Source organism: Candoia aspera, chromosome 2 (assembly GCF_035149785.1).
Source record: "Candoia aspera isolate rCanAsp1 chromosome 2, rCanAsp1.hap2, whole genome shotgun sequence".
NCBI classification, from domain to species: domain Eukaryota; kingdom Metazoa; phylum Chordata; class Lepidosauria; order Squamata; family Boidae; genus Candoia; species Candoia aspera.
This window is the reverse complement of record NC_086154.1, coordinates 41,471,478-41,490,646: the sequence shown is the minus strand read 5'-3', so window position 1 is coordinate 41,490,646 and position 19,169 is coordinate 41,471,478. Positions and strand designations below refer to the sequence as shown.

The window sequence follows — 19,169 nt, the reverse complement described above, 5'->3', positions numbered from 1 at the left end:
CACCTCACCTTAATCAATCAGTTATCTCATTCATTTGCTCTATTTCTAGATGCATCAAGCCATATTTCAAAATAAGATTCACTTCAATTATAATTACCTCAATCAATTCAAACATCATTACATGCTTCCAAAGCAAATTAAATTTCACAACAATAATTATGGACACATCACAATTCTCTTCTGGTGGTAGAGTCATGTCTGTTCAGAACCGAGCTGCTTAAGTGGGCCATAATCCCAGATAAGTATGCATAAGTTTGCACTGCATAGCTCATAGAGTCTCTCACTCTATACAGTAATCTTCAACCCAAAGAAGACCTCATTTTTAATTTTTGTACAAGATTTTTAGTCTGCTTTTCAGTGAAAAAAAAATGGACTCCCTTCCAATTATCAAGAGTCTCTCTTCTTCTTCCTCATATACGACTCATCCATCATGTTAATACCACATAGCCACATAGCAAATATCCTTATAAGCCCAAGGGCGGGCCAACATTTGTTTATTTATTCATTCATTTCATTTCATTTCCTTCTATACTACTAGACTTCTTATTGTCACAAGATGCTACAACATTGGTGGGGAGCAGTGTTGCTTCCCTTTCTAATACAAGTAGGCAGCAGCCAGCAAACCATCCTTTATCTTGCAGAAGGAAACTTTGCCTCTTTTTCGTAAAACTCTCTTTCCATGCCCTCAGCCCACAACTGCTTACTGGTTGGATTTATAGCCTTTGCCATCTATTTTGCTCTCTCATTTCCCAGGGATATTCCAGCACCCAGCATGCAGTACAAATTCTTTCCTTACGAATCAATAGAGAGAAAGGCTAAAAGGAAGCAAGAATAAAAAGAACCCTAACGCAATGCTGGAACTGGATTTCCAGCCACAACCTCATCCTGTGACTTGGCACAGTCAGTACTACACAGATAGAAACCATAGAGTTTTCTAGTAAGCCTTGAAATAATTGATGGTTCATTGGAAGTACTGATTCCTGATCATATCATCTATAGTTCGGGTCTGAAGCTGAAACAACCTTTGTCTTTTATGGATCTCATATCCCTGTCAAATTTAACAACACCCCCCCCCCCCATGCATCATAACCCCAGTGAAACATACTCCATATCACATCCATTAATTAAACCTGTTTGACATGTTGCCAGACTTTCCTATCCCATGGCCAGCTGACAACATTTTTGAGTGAAGTGTAAGCAGTGTTTTTTAAAAAAGGGCATAACAAGTAAGGTGTTGACTGGTCCATTTATCCGTTTTGATTTCTTAAGTGGGTATTCATGGTGCATGATTATAGAACAGAAGCATGTTAAAGAATTTTGACTTCTGCTTCATTCGAAGGATTTCTGCATGTATAACAAGATGCAGACAAACTGGGTGTTAGGTCAAACAGGGGCAAGCCAAGTTAATGTTTGGCTAAGTAGCTCTGGCTATTCCATAGATTAAGCTCCTGACCTTCCAGGATCTTCACTGTTAGCTGTATCCCAGATATACTGTTATGTATATATGTATGTACGTGTGTATGTGCATATACACACACACACACACAGACCTTCATTTTATTTCTTTACCTCCTCCTCCTATTTTATATGCGTAAGATTGAGAAAACATAATCTGAGCAACCATTTTGCTGATCCTCAAGATACAGAAGAATCATGACAAGATGGTAATAGTCAACAAATCTCTGTTCCATATCAACAATCTTGATTATGCAGTTTGAGACAGTAGTTCTCCAGATTTTGTTGTGCTGATTAATACAAGTAGGGCTTTCCCACAAGCAGTATCTCAAAATTGCCCTTGTGTATCTTTCATTACAGCTCCCTCACCAACTGCTTTACTTTGAGACTGGTATGGCATGCAACTGTGTTTAACAGTTATATTCTGCGACTGCACATTGCACAGAACTTCCTAGAAATTCACAAATCAGCCACATATGAGAAAGGAGTCGTACAATGTCTCAAGTCATTAAAACTTGATGCATGTAAACACAAGATGACATAAATGTAAATATGCTATTTGCATAATGTAGTTTAACACAAAAATCAATAATGTAAACAAAAATTATATTAAATAGAACTAATAAAACATTATAAATACTATATAATAATGAATAAACTGTAATAAAAATAATGAAAGGAATAGACAACTGAGGCACCTCCTCTAATCTAAATGTAGAGCAGAAATTATCTGAGAAACTAAATTAAAATATCCTGAGCACTTTTTATTTTAAAGGTAAAAAGAAATAAAGTTAGAAAGAAATACTTTCTAAGATAAAATGTCTGGAAGGTGGATGAATGAAATTTATTATCTCACCACTAGCAAATTCTTTGTAGATCTTTTAGAAACTACATGACCAAGTCTGCAAAATACTGATAAATACATTTCCCCACCAATATACAGGAAAATCACTTAGTTCAAAGACATATGTGTCGTAGATCAGAGATATTTGGCTCAGCTCTAACCTTCATTCTCAAGCAAGGAAGTTTTTTATTCTGATTTTTAAGGTGCGGATTTGAAGCTGGTTTGAAACTAAGTACTTAATTTGTACCCAGTGAGGGATGGACCCACAGAAGTTGAAAGTATTCACCCATAAAGATATTGGAAAAAGTCAAATGAAAAGAAAATTGGAAGAAGGATGAGGGAAGAATCTAATTTTAAATCTGAAGATCATAAACCTGCTGTAATTCTGCTTCACAAAGCATAGCCAGCTAACTTGTCACCTTCACAGCACTAGTTCTTCAGATCAAAACCCCCAGATTCTCCATTAAGCTTGTACACCAGGATTTCTAATAGGATGCTTTTCCTTCATACATGACATTTTTAGCACTAATTCTGTCCCAGAAAAATGCCTGCTGTTGTGCTCCAGTTCAAAACTCAAAAACACAAGATACCTGTTTTAACCATTATTCATCCTGAAAATATAAAATATTAAGTAATCCATGTTGGCTGATACATAAAAACAACCAAACCGAAGAAACATCTGAGTCTACAAGGCAGAAAACAAAGAAAACATTCTCTGATGTGCTTTCCTTTAGTAAGTTAGCTCATGACATTATCAAGCAACTCTATATAGCAAACATGAATTAAGCTGATATCTTTCCAAATCTACTCCTACGCCAAATGCTTGCAACCTGAGATCCACTTTTGCTCATTTTTGTCAAAGCTCTCTGCTTTCCATTCTGCAGCATTCTTTATTTTCTCAACTCAGGAACTGTTGCAAATTAATTTCAGCTGAATAAAAGCAATGATATGAAGTGGGGAGCAAATTGGATTACATTGGTATTATAATGCATGAGACTCTAGTTCTAGATTCCAAAATGAGACAACATACATTTTGAAAGTGGAAATCCAGGTTCTTAAAAGTCAGACTAGATTACTTCACATTTACTTTGGCAATTTGTACACATTTCTGATGGGAAAGCTCATCTGCTTTAACATGAAATGTGTTTTTCCTCTCCGTTGGCTGCTCAAGATGACATCCTATTGGAGAGACTGAAAATTAAGGACCAAAGTTGATGTGATGTGCGAAACAAACAACAGACAAGCATAGAATTTCAGCAGAGAGTTCTCCCAATGCTGTAGTATTTCCTATTATAAAAATGTGAGGGGAAAATGCATTAAAATGCAAACTATCAACTGGAAGCGTTTATGATTCCTGTGAAGGAATGCAAGAGAGTGCAAAAAAGCAATTTAATCTTTTTCTTCCTTAGTACACTTCATAAGGAAACCTTTCTTTATTTGATTGGCGGGATCTTCTTCCCGGCATCAGTAAAAGGGGCTTTCCTCCTTCTGAAGTAAATGCAAGCTACAGAAAAGAAATTTTCCTCAGAGGAAGAGAGAGAACGCCCACTTTACTGACTCCATATCTTACCCCCAGCCCCCAGCGGAACTCATTTTAAAACTGCTGCACACCAACTGTACAGTTTGGTTTTCCTTTTGATTAGATAATAGGTTAATACCACATCTCTGGTAAAGGTCTTCTTTTTCCTCCCACCTTAATGCAGTTGGTGGCTGGAAATGTTCACGGACTGAAAGCTTCCACGTCAAAAATTAGAGTTTTTCCATCTCTAGAGCCAGAGAGAATAAATTCAGTTGCACATTTTAACTATGTTCCATTTGCAAGAAAAGCTCTTCTGTCCTTGATCACTAGAAATGTTTTGAGCCCAATTGGATTTATTAATTTAGTGTTAAATTGGCACCATAATTGGGCATCATTAGTCTTTTCCTTCTGTGGCTCAAAGCTTAAGCACGGTGATGTGGTTCAAATGGTTTGCCCGCAAAGAGAAAAATGGACTTTAAAAATGCCAGTGTGTTGCTTCTTCCTCCCTGCAAGGCATCACTTTCTGCAACAGTTCACTGATCTTCAACAGCCATTTTAGACTCAGCAGTAACCTTAAACTCATCGTCTCTTATTTTGTTTAACATTTTCAGTAATAACTGCTGTAAATTGCTGCAAGTTCTGTGAAATTCAAAGGCTTGAGTAGCTTTGTGTTGCAAAATATTTGGGGTTGGGCCTTGACCTCCACCAGCAGTGGCTTATAATACAAAAGCAAGCAAAGACTTTTTTCCTTCCATTCAGTGGCTACAACTTGTCCCCTCTTTGCTTCAGGAAGTAGCAGCAGCAGCAGCAGCAGCAGCAGCAGCAAAGGACTATCACTTTCTCTGAAGCAGTGTTTCTCAACCTTGGCTACTTTAAGATGTGTGGACTTCAACTCCCAGAATTCCCCACCCAACCCAGGCTGGCTTGGGAATTCTGGGAGTTGAAGTCCACACATCTTAAAGTTGCCCAGATTGAGAAACACTGCCCTGGAGACTCCATGCACAAAATGGAGCCATGTGTGTTCTCACTTCTCAATGATGTGCCCGTCCTGGTGCCCTCCAAATGTGCTGGGGATGCCACCCAAAGACCAGAAAAATGTAGACAGGGTTACCAGCCAATGAAAGCCCAAAGTCAGTTGGGGGGAGGGGAGTCTATAAATGTGATCAAACGGTCAAGGGACTCTCCTGCAGCACTCTCATTTTGTACCAGCATAAAATGTTGCCCACGTACTATCTGTGCCTTGCCTTATCTCAAGAACAGATGCACAAAACTTGGGACACAAGACTCCCAAACCTCACTGAATGTTTATCAAGTATTGTATTGACCCAGAGCACCTGGACAGATTCAGGGCATCTAGAACATTTCCACTACTTCTGTACTGCTGCCTAGAAAATATGTCTATGAAGTCACCAAGGGGTTCAGCTCTATTTGAAGGAGGCTTTACTTTTAAGACATCCCATCCAAACTCTTGCACCCGATTATCCATTAAAACAAAGTCCTGGTAGCTCTGGAAGTGTTTCACCTGTTCCAAATTCTACCATATATATGTCTTATCAGAAATATCTCTCATTTGTGAATGGGAAAAAATGCAGTGGCGTTGATTTTCCCCGTCATCTGTGTCCCCAGGATGGAATCAAACCCAAGAGCCCTTACCCATTATGGAGACATCATACTCAATCTGGAAGAGTGCCTCCTGGCTGCACTGACGCAGGATGTTTAGTGCATCAGCATGACTTACACTGTGAAGAGGAATCCCATCCACACTCAACAGCCTGTCCCCAATTTTCAAAGACCCTTCCCTGCAGAAAAAAGATAAATCAGGAGCACATACTGTACAGAATCAGAACATGCTTGCAACAAATGCTCATCTTAGTACCTTTTTACTGACAACCCTGCCACTGTTTCTACATCTGCTCCAAGATGTGCAAATAGCAGGTCTAGAAGTTCTCCAAGTGTGGGATGCAACTTTTGACAAAGCACAGAGCAAATCTGGATGGTGTTCCTGCTTTGCTGGGGAAAGCCCACAATGAGTTTTGAGGTAATTCTAACATTCTATGTACAAGACTGGCTTGCACATATAAAGCAGGAAAACTGTCAAAACTTGTTCCTGCTTTGCCTGGACGAGCCTGTTGTAGGCTCATCCAGGCAAACAGGGAGTAAATCCTGGAGCAAATTTTGAGAGACAGCTTAGGTCTGTAAGTCTAGCTATATTTCTAGGCCATCTGCCAAACATAGCAGCTCTGTCATCTAGCTATTTATTATTTATTTTTATTGATAGGGGTTGCACAAATTTAGTTCTCATTTTAAGGGGTCACAGTTTGATAAACACTGTGCACTTGTTTAGGTTCCTCAGATCTGTTATTTGCTTGATACAAAAGGATGGTGAAAAATTTTAGGGCTTACATATGCTTTATTGGATTATTTCTTTCAGTTAGTTTTTTTAAAAAAATGTCAGTATCTCACATCTGTTTTACTGTGTTATTGCTTTAATTAATTGTAGTATTTCCATACTTCACAGAGAAAATCTATCTATCTATGTGGTTGCTAAGAATCAAAAATGACTTGATGGCACGTCATTTCCATACTGATATTTTTATAACACATCCCCACCCCTTGTAGTCCCATCACTGCTGAGTTGCTGAATCCGAAATTGGTTTTAAATGATCCACCATTGATTAAATTTTTCAAATGTATTTTCCATAGTTCACCTTTTCTGGTTACCGAGAACTAGTTCAGCACAGCTCAAAGAGAATCTATGTTCAAGAAGCAAAGAAATATACACCAAATGTCGAGGTGCAAACCTATTGAAAGTGTTTTTTATAGGTGGTATGAAAAATATGTCTTTGTTTAAGCTCCACTGCTAAATGTGAAACTATGTGAACATTACCTGTCTGCTGGGCCACCTGGTCTAACGTAAGTTAGTACTAATGGTCTAGATTTATGCCAATCTTCATGGGCTCCTCCTGTAAGGAAATTGCAAAAATAATTTATAAATGATACAAGCATATATCCAACAAATCAGTAAAAAAAGATAAAACATTTTTCAATCAGCAAGCAGCTATCAGTGATTCTCTGGAAAACATGCAGAAACCTGGCAGTATCCGTTTGTCAGTCTCTGAAGATTACTTTTCCATCTCCAAAAGGATGCCCTTCAGAAAGCTACCTTAGAATAACACAGAACACTTTGTTTCATTCTTTCCCTGTTTTCAAATGTCCCAGTGTGTTGCTGATTACTAATGCACTGACCTCGTAGTACAAATCCAAAACTATTGCCTTCTTTGTAGAGGGTAACTTCAATGGTCTTTGGAATGATGCCAGCACTATTATCTGGGGCTGCAGACAAGGGAGATAAAAGGATGAGCTAATGCTTCTCACTTGCTGAACCCTCCTTCTATAAAATCTGCATATTTATAAGTTCTGCAGATGATCTCAAATACAAAAAGTCATTCACATAAACCTCCTAGATTACATAAACTGGGCCATTGCCTATAATATTTGCCACAATTGAATAACAGCATTAAAATTACCAAATCTGCCTTCCAGTTTTCTGATCAATCTTAATACCTATACCTATATACCTATACCTATACCTATACATAGCTTGTTTTAATATATTAACAAGCCAGAGCCTTTTCTTCTACACACTTCAAAGCTCAGTAGGTTCCTAGAGCTAATACTTTTTGCCACAGATGTTTACTGGATTCTCAGATACCTTAATAATAAGCCAGCTGGCAATTTTAAATGAATATATTCAAATCCTTATGGCTAAGAGGACAGTTGTTGATTGTGATCATTAAGTAGAGAAAATGATTAAGTGTAAAACAGCCCTAAGGGAAATGTGTCTTAGTCCATATTTAATTTAGTACTTCATTTAATTTTAAACACTTATGAAAACAATGCAAAAACAAAGACTGCATCTGTTATTAGTAAATGGCAACCTACCACATAGTCCATGCTACGACTTTCCAGACAACATGCCTGCCTCCTTATTGTAACAGTGTGTGAAATATATACACAATATGAATCAAATAAATTGGTGAAAGAATTAATAGTGCTTTTAAAAGTGCACCAATTAAATTGGGTAGATTGGAGAAAGAAGAAATTATTGTATTTAAATATAAGTACTTCAAAAATGCCAACTGCCAGCTACCATTTTAGAAATGGTATCTCCCCATTTTGTCATGCATTTGAGTAACCTCTCTCAACCCAGTGCTCTCCAGATATGTGAAGAGCAGACTTTCAATAATCCTGACCAGCCAGTTCATTTGCCTTGCTGTCTGGGAATTCTTGGAGTTGCAAATAAAGAAAGACTGTCCAGAAGAGAATGTCTTTTCTAAGATGCTAAAAGACTCCTGTGCCTCAAAGAAATCAAAGAAATATCTTTTTAACTTCAAAATTCAAATCCAGTAATAATGAATCAATCAATCAATCACCACTTTGATAGTCAACAAAGATTGGGTGTTTGGGGTTGGATCCAGCAATGAGCTCTCTAAACTATGTGGTGTAGTAGAGATTGTATTTTCTACCTCAGAATCCTTCTTCTGGGTCAAAAATCTTCCCATAGTTACAAACAGATGTTGTGTATCTGGACAGAAGCAAAGCCTTCTTCCAACCGTATGTAATGTTAATAACATTTACAGCCAACTAGCCAAAATGACTGTACTCTATTTAATATTTTAAAGCAGCAATAAAAACATTTAGTTGAGGGAAAAAAGGCCATTGGATATTGAGCATAGGAAAATTAAGCAGGACCTCTACCTTCTGGCATATTACTTAAAATCATAACCACTTTTAATACTACAATTATTTTACTTCTCTAACCTTACTCATTCACAACCTCTGTCCCTTGCAACTCAGAATAATGCTCCAGAGATTGGACAAAGTAGATTGTAATCTACTAAAGATCATGTCATAGTGTATTATTTGTCACACAGTACATTTTTATTTGATGTCCAACTTGAATCGCATAAATGGATTCAAGTTTGTGGGTCAAAAAAGAATGGTTGGGATTTTATGAGCAGATAGAAATCCTTCCTCTGAAATAACCATGGACAGGAAACCTTTTGTGTGGTCTGCTTTCTGTATTTGTTGATGCTTCTAGTGTCTACTTTATATATTTGCTAATGTTTGTGAAATCTTTAGCATTGTTAAATGTTTATGAGCAATGGCATCCAATAATTTGGGTAAAAGTGGAAAGTGGGATCCATTGTAATCACTCCATATATGAAATCACTGGCAAAATGTGACTTCAGGTAAAAGGATCTCAGATAGCAAGGCTGGAACATCCTGAACATCTGGAGAAACTACTGTTAATTGGAGTAGGATTATTGGTCTAATAGTACAGTCACTTTCATATGTTTATATGGTTCTTCACAAAAGAAAAGGGGAGGAAATGAAAGGGAGGTCACCTAATCTTAAAACACTGAACCATAAAGCTTTATTAAGGATATACTAACCAGCTAGTGGTAGCTCATATTCTACTTCTAATATTACCCTTTCTCCCACATTCTTCAATAGACTTATAATTTCATCATGTCGCAATTTTGTCAAGTTAATCCCGTTCACTGACTTGATGTAATCACCAACATTTAGCTGATCACTCCTGTAACATACAAAACAAAATATCTCAGTTCTTTCCAGGGCCAACCCTACCATTACAAATTTGAGGCAATTGTCTCAGTAATAGAGGCAGAGTGACAGTCTCTTATTATTTTTGTTTTAAATTCCCTGGCTGTTTTCTTTGTTGAAGGGTACATTGTTGAAGGGCCTAAGTAGGTTTTTGCCTTTTTCAGTCACCAAAAAGCTCTGGTTATGTCTCTGCTGACTAGATCAGCTCTGGTTATGTCTCTGCTGACTAGCTAAATAGAGAAATCTACACAGTAAACAAAGTGCAGAGCAAAAACCAAATCTTATTTAATACTTGAGATGTCTATCAACATTTTTTAAACAAATGTACACAGTAACAGAGAACATAAGAGAGTTTATGATGTACAATCTTAAATCCTATCTGCAGAAACTGTCTTAGATGGCAAAGTTCAAGGAATCATCAATAAGCCCTTCCAGGCTGGGATCCTAGCAAGCAGTTCAAAATGCCACATTACATGCCTGTTAAACAATTAAATGAAATACCGTTTAAGGTTGACATTTGCCATTTGGCATGTGTTGTATTGACTATCTGACTTGCTAGTTTACCCTTGCTGTACATTTCATTCTCCAACCTTGCAACTGAAAAACACCCTTGCAACTGTAACTGTCTTACCTTGCTGCCAGTCCTCCCGGCCTTAGATTAGAGACCCTTGGTTTCCCATCTTTATCTGTGCCACCAGCTATGGTTAACCCAAGGGTGCTTCCCTCTTTTTTGATTAGCTCCACAATTGTGACTCCTCTAAATTCTTCTGAAGATATAAAGAGAGAACAACTCAATGCACTGGATTTTTTTATTGTATATTGGAGTATTTAGATCCCACCTTTTGATTTCTGAACAATGAGGCATTCAAGACAACTTACAGAAATATACATTTTAAAGACTTCAGTAAAAAAAATATTAATCAAAATAAAGGGACTAAATGGACAAAATCAGTCCAGCTAAGTCACTGATGATAATAATACCTCTATTAAAAAGAAAATAGTATTATTTATGTTATTTATTATTCAAATTTTTTACCACCCATCTCCCCCAAAAGAGGAACTCTGGGCAGTTTACAATAAAATTCATACCATAACAATAAACATCAAAATTAAAGTACATAAAACAATATATTGTATACCTATAAAAAGCAGCAAGTAAGAAGAATAAGCATAATTAGAGAAATGGGAAGAGAAAGGAATTTCTTTGTCATATAGGATAACCTGGATCAGAAATATGCTTGATTCCAAATATTCTTGATCCAATTATACAAGCATGGAGGTTCTTAGCATTCTGAGGAGCTGAAGGTGATGAAATGATAGCAAGGCTGATATGAATTCAAATAGCAGAAGACTTGTAAACAATATGATCAAAAACAAAAAAACCCACGATTTTTTATTTTATTCTGTAGTGCTGGTCCACAGGACCCCTTTCAGTTATGAAAGGAATTCTTTTTCTAGATTGTCTAGATTTTGGGTTCTCTAGAAACTATGATAAATGTGTATATAAAATCACTCCCATCCCTTCTGAGCTCAACTTGGGTACGACTATAGCCTAGCCATATGGTTTGGTGTTCTTTCCACCTTGTACAGCTCAACCCTGAGAAATTTCCTTAATTTCTTTTTATTTATTTAATCAGACTTCTTGTCTGCCTCAGTTGCAATCACAACTCCAGGTAGTTTACAAAATATGAATAATTAGGATTAAAACAACAAATGAAAAAGGTAAAATTAGCAATAAATAATAAGATTACCAGACAATCAGATTGGGGCAAATGGCATGACCCATTACAAAGCAGTATAGAATATATATCAGAGCCAGATCAAAAAACCCTCTGCCCCAGGGCCTGCTGAAAAGGCCAAGTTCTCAAGGTTTTCCAAAAGCCCTTCAGGATTAGTGTTCCAGAGGGCACGTATTGCCACAGACAAAGTCTGTCTCCAAGGTCCCACATTGCTTTAACAATAGGACCTATTCACCTTGGCTACTGAAGGGATTAATGCATCTTGGAGGGATGAAGTTGCCTTGAAAGAAAAGTGAGGACTATTTATCATCATACTCCTGATGATTAAAAGCTGAAGCAGCATTACATCGGTTGGTGCCAAAGCACCATATTTTATTATTCTATTAACATATTCTACACCAATGTTTTTCAAGCTTGGCAACTTTAAGATGTGTGGACTTTAATCCCCAGATATCCCCAGCCAGCACAGAATAGGTTAAAAACCCATATCTGATCAACCACTGAAGAATTGAACCAAAAAAAAAAAAAGGTAGCTGGCCCCCTTTCATCAGCAGCATTTTCTTCTGTCTTCTCCCTTTTACTTGGTTTCTTTATTTATTGATCATTGCTTTGGCACCAACTGATGTAATACTGCTTCAACTGTTAATCATCAGGAGAATGCCATATGGGGCTTTATGTTTATTCCCCCCCCCAATATGTGCCAATTTCTTTCTCCAGTTTTTAGAGCTGAGCTTACAACATCATTCTGTCTATATTACCATTTTACAGGCATTTCAGCCACCTGTGTAACTGTGGTTGACAAAATACTGTTGTACATTTGTAGCATCCCAACACAATCCAGTTGTGTCCTCAGTATGAACAAGTTTGAAAAACACTGTTCTACACCAATACTTGTAATACTGGTGTTGTGGAAAACACCCTCAAACATATTACAGCACTGAAGAGTGATAAATATTTATAGATAATCTATTATACAGTACTTGTTCACCTTTACTCTTAACATTAATGTCAGATTATCTTTTAAGTGAGGAATGCTATATCCTTCATGCTTCCATTATTCAGCATCTTGGGTTCTTGCTCCATTTTTATCTGCATCTTACATTTCCATAAAAATATCCCCTTAGCTGGGGTCATAGCAGCTAAAGGATCTAGAATCGTATCAAATCAATGCCAATTACATTTCCATGGTAAAAAAGTTTAAGATCACCGGTGCAATCCAAACCAGAAATCATGCAAATTAGATGGAGGAGAATCATCAACACCTAATTTAACATGCATCATTCTAGCCAAGTTCAGAAATTTAGGCTATGCAGCACATTTTTTTTCTTCTGAAACAGCTAAAGTACAATGACACCCAATATGGTAAGACTTCTGAAATGAACAGCTCCAGAGTTCAGTGAAATAGTCTAAGTAAGGCAGGATGTGTTTCTCCGCCCCCACATTTCTTTTTCTAGCCAGCATTCTAGGAGTTGAAGTCCACACATCTTAAAGTTGCTGAGGTTGAGAAACACTGTTCTAGACCACTAACTCAGAATGTTCAAATGGACTTGCAACTTATTATATGATCAATACAGCTTGCCTATTTGAGATAGCTGGACTTAGACATATATGAATATATACTTGACATAAATATATAGTTATACAAATAGATGGTTCATCCACATATGATACTGTCTACATTTTGGCTACTGCATTTGAAAACTATAGAATAGTTCTGGGAAAAATGCAGAAGAGGGAAATCAAAATAATTAGGGGCTCAAACACTTTCTCTGCCAAAAGAAATAGGTAAAACCTTTGACACTGTTTAACTTAGAAAAAAGACAAGCTGGGAAATGATTGATATGTATAAAATGATGCGTGAGGAAAATGTTCTCCCTGTCTCAAAACATTAGGGTCATCCAATGAAGCTGACTGAAAGGAGATTCAGAACAGACCAAACCAAACTATTTCTTCATGCCGCTCATAATTACACTGTGGGGGTTACTACCACATGATATGGTGAAAACCACTAACTTGGATGGCTTTAAAAGGGGGTAGAGAAATTCATCTGCCAAAGGGCTTGACAATAGGGGTACCATGCCTCCAAGTACCAGTTGAAGGGAACAATGGCAGGAAGTGGGTCTACCTTCATCTGAGAGTATCCCAAAAACATTTGGTTAGCTGCTGTAACAAATGAAATGCTGTGTAAAACAAATGGTCCATCGGGGTTATTTTTACATCCTTACATATTTTTCATGAAACTACAGTCCTGTCATAATGCTTCTCCCCAGAAAATTCTCTGCCAGTTTAATGAACTGGAAGGTACAGTCTATAAGGATAATGTTTTTGTGCACATTTGCCTTGAAGAAACTCACCAACAGTTGTGCTTTTCATTATAAAGTGGTCAGTAACTGAAATGTAACATACAGTACTTGGCTAGGAAAAAGCTATATGAGAAATTGGTGAGGGAGAACTTTGTTCTCCTTCACGTAATTATAGGGTGATCCACTGAAGCTAAGAGTGCACGATGGGCAGATAAAAGGCAATGTTTCACATGCAGCAGATCTACCAGAATTAATGCTGATTTGTGATCATTTTAAAAGGGGGTTAGATAAATTAGTGAGGATAAGGCAATCAGGTTATTATGTTATGATGGCTTGATGTTCATCCCCTCCAGCATCAACATCAGTCCGTATCTGTTGCTGTAAAAAGAGTCGGAAACTGTTACTACAGTCCTGTTCTGCTTGTGGCTTCCAATGGTCACTATGGGAACATCATGCTAAATCAGATGAACGTTCAACTAGCCTAACTGGGCTCTTGTATGTTTTTACACTACTTCCCAGCCTTATGACACACAATGCATTATCAAAGATTAAAATTGTTCCTACTAGATGGTGCCCTGCATCTATACATTTCTGCAGTCTTTATGCAAACTACTGCTCACAACCCATTGATCTTAGTGCATTTATTTATTTGAATGCATAAGTTAATTATAGACAGATAACTTTTCATTTCTGCTCCTGTGGAACTACAATTATATTGCTGATTACTCATTGAAAATCCCGTCCTCTTCTGCTTAGTTCCTTATGGAAACCCCAGTCACACATATTCTGTATTCTGCTGTACTCCATCGAGAGTTTCAACGCCAGTTTCACATGCAGATAATACCAGCACAGGGACTGAGAGATCAAAATGGAAATAGCCCTCCAGCTTGCCTTGGACAGAAAGAATCAATTTTTAATTCCTAAGAAACGGAAAGAATTCTGATAATTTTTTCAGCCATCTGAGGCTCAAAAAAAATTACAGTGCGCCAGGACTGCCCCACCTCTTCCTGGGTTTTTTAACTGCCTCCACCATCCAGGTATGTAAGGGGGAATGGGGCACTTCAGAGAGAATAAGAAAGTCTCATTGTTTAGAATGGTGTATATAATTCATGATTCCTTAGCATATTAATTGTCTTACTTGAACATTAATGTTGTAAAACTACCAATACATTACCTAAAGTACTGTATTACATAATGTTTAATTCATGATGTGAAGAACATTTATTAAATGAAGGGAATACTCTTAATTACTTATGCCAAACTGCCTCTTTATCAGGCTCTGATCCTTTCTGCAAATTCAGATTTAACAGTGAAGATCAGAATTTGACAAGGATTTAAGAGGAGAGTCATCATACAGTAGAGAAGACAGATCTCTGGGTGATATATTGTACAAGTATTCCTGACGGCTTGGGAACAGCACCAACAAAATGTCCTCAGTTGTCCTGTTTTGGAAGGAAGGAGGGGAGAGAAGGGGTGGGTGGGGGAGAAAGAGAAAGCTAGAAGTAGATCTCGTCATGAAAGAACAGAAAGTTCTGTTAAATTCTAGAACTCAAACAATTTCCAAATTATGAATTTAAAATTCTGAGAATATCTATTTTGTCTCCTGTTCTGGTTGGTGAATCTCAGAGTTGTAGTAAAAAAAGAAAGAGAGAGAGAGAGAGACATAGTTCCTGTAAGTCTGAAGTCTGTCTTCCCTCGTTGTAGTAAGCTCATGAAATAAAAGAAAAACATTACCCATCTGTATGTTAGCAAAGCAAATTGGATAGATACACACAGATAAGACAATAATTGCAGCTACCTGGTATACTTTGCCTTCTTGAGACCAAGGCGGTGTCCAATCCACCTGAGTCTTTGCTTCCTTTTGAATAAGGCCCATCATCTACAAAAGAAAGAAAGAAAGAAGCCTGAAATTGTATGAGTTCTAAAATAAAGCATTCTCTCTTTATTAGCCCTAATAACTTCGTAAATGTGCTTATATGATATTTTCTACCCTTATATTTAGTGCATATTACCCTTAACAGAGAGCTGTGGTTGGAAATGATGTCTTTAGGGTGATTTCTCCATCATTTGTCATAGCATCTTGAACAGAGTGGGCTCTACTGCATGGAGCTCAAATAGGTTGAAGTACGTAATGCAGATAATGCCAGGTTGTCCATTCTGAGCTTCTTCTTCTTCTTTTTATCTGTTCAATTGTGTCCGATTCTCAGAGACTGCCTGGACAAGTCGATTATTTATTTATTTACTATTATTTTTATGCCACTTCTTCTTGTGACTCTAAATGGCTTACAATAACTACAATAAAACATCCAATAAATTCATAACAATGATGACTGTCTTCATCTTGCAAAATAGCTTTCTCTCAATCCCTTGGGTCCTACTGTCATGGGCAGAATCAGAGATATCAATAAATATGCATAAGAACTATTTAAAGTTGTGTCAGGACTGTGGGAGGATTTCATATGGAAGATTCTGCTATGTAAAAGATGAATTCTATATCCTAACACCTAAAGCCCTTTCTTTAAGAACAATGATGATAACAACTTTGTTTTCCCCCCAGAAATAGCCCTTAAAAGGTGAAAGAATATCATTCTCATAACTCTTAAGCGTACCATAATACTTGTGAAGAAATGCATGGTCTTCGGAAATGGAATAACAGAGAACCAACAGAACTCTAAATCATCACACTTGAATTCAATCACACATTCTGTTACATCCCTTGTTTCAAAGTCATCGTTTTCTTGCAGTGACTGCAAGTGATTTAAGGAGAAGGAAGAGGGTGTACTTGGAGGAAGGTGGGTAGAGAAAGGGAAACAGAATTTGAAGGAACATTCATTTAAAATCCAAACTGTAAGACAGGCTTCATTTGCGATGTGCTGTTTTTCCATTGAGGGACTTGGTCCCTAAGTAATGAGGACTTCCAAATCACTTCTGCAATACATACTTTCTGCATCAATTCCAGAAAACCCAGGACCGATTGAATAAAAATAATTTTAAGACAACCCAAGGGTCCAGTAGTTAGAATACATCTCAGTGCAGTTCAGTGGAATGTCTGTAATTTACTGCCCAGAAGGAGTTATTCCTCATGTTTGAAACTGACTCCCACTCCCTGTCCCATGTATGGCCTTTGCAGTACCCAGTGAAAATAAGTTCCCACAAACAAGGCAAAAATAGCACATTTAGAACATAAGCAGCAACAGTAGTTGGATGGAGGAGGACATTCTCAGATGTGCATAGAAGTTTCAGTTTCATACATAAATAACCATTTCTGGTGACTGTTAGGAGTAAACATGGCTGTGTGCTTATGCACACCAAGTATCCATGCATAATGAAGGAGTTCCAATTAGAACTTCCAGCTGGGAGAGAAGACAACGGAAGAATTGCTCTTCTCCATCTTCCCCCCCCCCCAATTTTAATATCATTTTAAAAAGTCTGGCAAGGAGGCTATTAAAGAGGCCCCTAGAACATGTTACATGATATGATGGGATATGCCAAACAAACAATGTAAGATTCTCATGTGAGGATGGAATAGGAAGAGAGAAATCTCTCATAAAGTAAACCTGACAGACAAAGCAGGAAGTCAGCCAAATGTGAACCAAAGGTGCACCACAGGGAAACAAAATACAAGAAAATGCCAAGTCACACTTCAATGGGCACCTTCCTTGACTGCTTAAACATTTGGGTCAGATAATGAGCAAAAGCAAACACTGTAGCATCCTCCTCTGGGTTTCAGATGAAAGGAATAACTGAAAGAGTTGTGGTGATGCTAATTGTTTTGCCATCTGAACTGTCAGTAAAATGCCAGATAATTTGTTGACCAGCAGAGTTGTTAAATTGCTAACTGTGAATGGTGAACACAGATTAATTATTGCTGGCTCAGAGCATTTAGCTGTTTGCAGAAGGCTGACTTTGGGCAAGATTTCTGGAATGCCAGCTTAGTTGTAAAGCTCGTTTGCCACTATCCCACATACCTCTGAAGCAGAGTGTTACTGATTTTGAGGGAGGAACAGCAAACATTGCTTTGGGCTTGTTGAAAGAAATTTCAGTGTTCTCTCATATTGCTGAGGTGTTCATAAAGAGAAACAGATGGCTGATGGCTTTTCTGAGCCATCCATGTAACCATGGATTCCATGGTTTCTCCTAAGCTATGTTATTCCAGTTGCAATACTGTGCGGAAGGACACAACTAGGTTACCATCCAACGTTGATAAAAGCCCTATTTTCCAGAGATACGATGTTGTTGTCCAGAATCAAAGCTGGGTCCAGGAGGATTCCTAGGCTGCAATCTGATCATTAAGGAAAAGTGCAGTTCCATTCCAAGCAAGCCTATCACTCCAAATCCTGAAGTTAGCTTCTCTAACCCTGAAATCAGCCACAATTCCTACTTGTACAAGTTCATCTTCAACTTGCTCTCCAAACCAAATCTCTAAAAACACATGGAGGTTTATGAAATATGTAATACACAGCTTACAGGGGGGAAAAAGGGAAATACAGATGAATATTAGCATATAGGTGCCAACTGACTCCAAACCCTGATATCTTCCAGGCAGCTTCAAATAAATACTAAATAATACAAATGGGACTGTGTATGACCTCAGGACAATGTCTAAGGAGTCAAGCAGAATTCTTCCAATGCCACCTTTAAAAAGTGCCTAGAGAGGAAAGAGTACAACCATAATAAACACAGAACTTCTAACTCCCAGCTGTCTCAAAAGTTACTAGGACATCATGGTCATAGTGTCAAAAGCTACTAAGAAATCCAGAAATATAAACAGGTTTGTATTCCTCTCATCAATCACTTGACCTTAGGTCATCGTCAGCATAATCAAGGCTGTCTCCAAGGCAGATCCTGCTTTGAATACAGACCAAGAAGGTTCTAAATAATTTGTTTCCTTTAAGAGTTCCTGGAGTGCAATGTTATTGTCTTTTCCAAAAGCTTGGTCTAAAAACAGTATATTGGGCATCATCCATAGTTGTTAACATTGGTCAGGGGACCAGAGATAGCTTCTTAAGTAATACCTCACTACCTCTGTTAACAAAGGCATGGGAGGAAGGCTCTTTCAGCTGCAGAGAAGTGCTAAGAATCTCAGAAATTATTGGAAGGATAGACTTCCTGGAGATCAAGCTACAGAAAAATCTAATGAAAGCAGTGTTGTGAAGTGATCCAAGGACCTTAACTTCTTCCTTGAGAGGCAGATAGTTAAACTGATTCATACAGATATTTTTACACAGTGGATGTAAAAACAGATACAGTACTATCCAAAGTGACCTTATGCAAACTGGTTGCATTAGAGCTTAGATGGTAGTGGTGCTGATGAAGCCACTCCATAAAGCCCTGAACCAATAGGGTCTTCTCTTTTTAAAAACAAGTTTGCATTCCCTTCTAAAAAAGCAGAAATCTGTTTTCTAGTTCTGCTTTTATTCTGAAGCCAAGTCAAACTAAGGGCAGAATTAGAAAGCAGTGGGTTGCTTCTTGTTCTTTGGCTACCCAACAGACATTGTCAGAGGACAGGCAAACTCTGGAAGCAATGCTTTATACTTGCAGAGAAAAATAAAACCCTGCAACTTCTTTTTAAAAAGGAAATATTTAAAATATTTACTTCAGAAGCTTGTTGCAAGAACACATAGAAAGATAATAACAGTTATCCAGAGTCCTCTATCTATGCAACTACACCAGAGGACTTC

At 37.6% G+C, this 19,169-nt stretch overlaps 1 protein-coding gene across 2 annotated transcripts in view; it reads right to left on the bottom strand.

Annotated features, from left to right (window-relative positions):
* The window catches only part of GRIP2 (glutamate receptor interacting protein 2), a 154,504-nt gene that overhangs the window by 82,639 nt on the left and 52,696 nt on the right, over nt 1–19,169 (bottom strand). For both annotated transcript variants that reach the window (XM_063291661.1, XM_063291662.1), the window contains exons 2-7: nt 15,287–15,367; nt 10,078–10,213; nt 9,275–9,420; nt 7,065–7,151; nt 6,706–6,781; nt 5,472–5,617 (exon numbers count right to left, since the gene is read on the bottom strand). In XM_063291661.1, the coding sequence (XP_063147731.1) occupies nt 5,472–5,617; nt 6,706–6,781; nt 7,065–7,151; nt 9,275–9,420; nt 10,078–10,213; nt 15,287–15,367 (672 nt within the window). The remainder of the gene's footprint in view (nt 1–5,471; nt 5,618–6,705; nt 6,782–7,064; nt 7,152–9,274; nt 9,421–10,077; nt 10,214–15,286; nt 15,368–19,169) is intronic.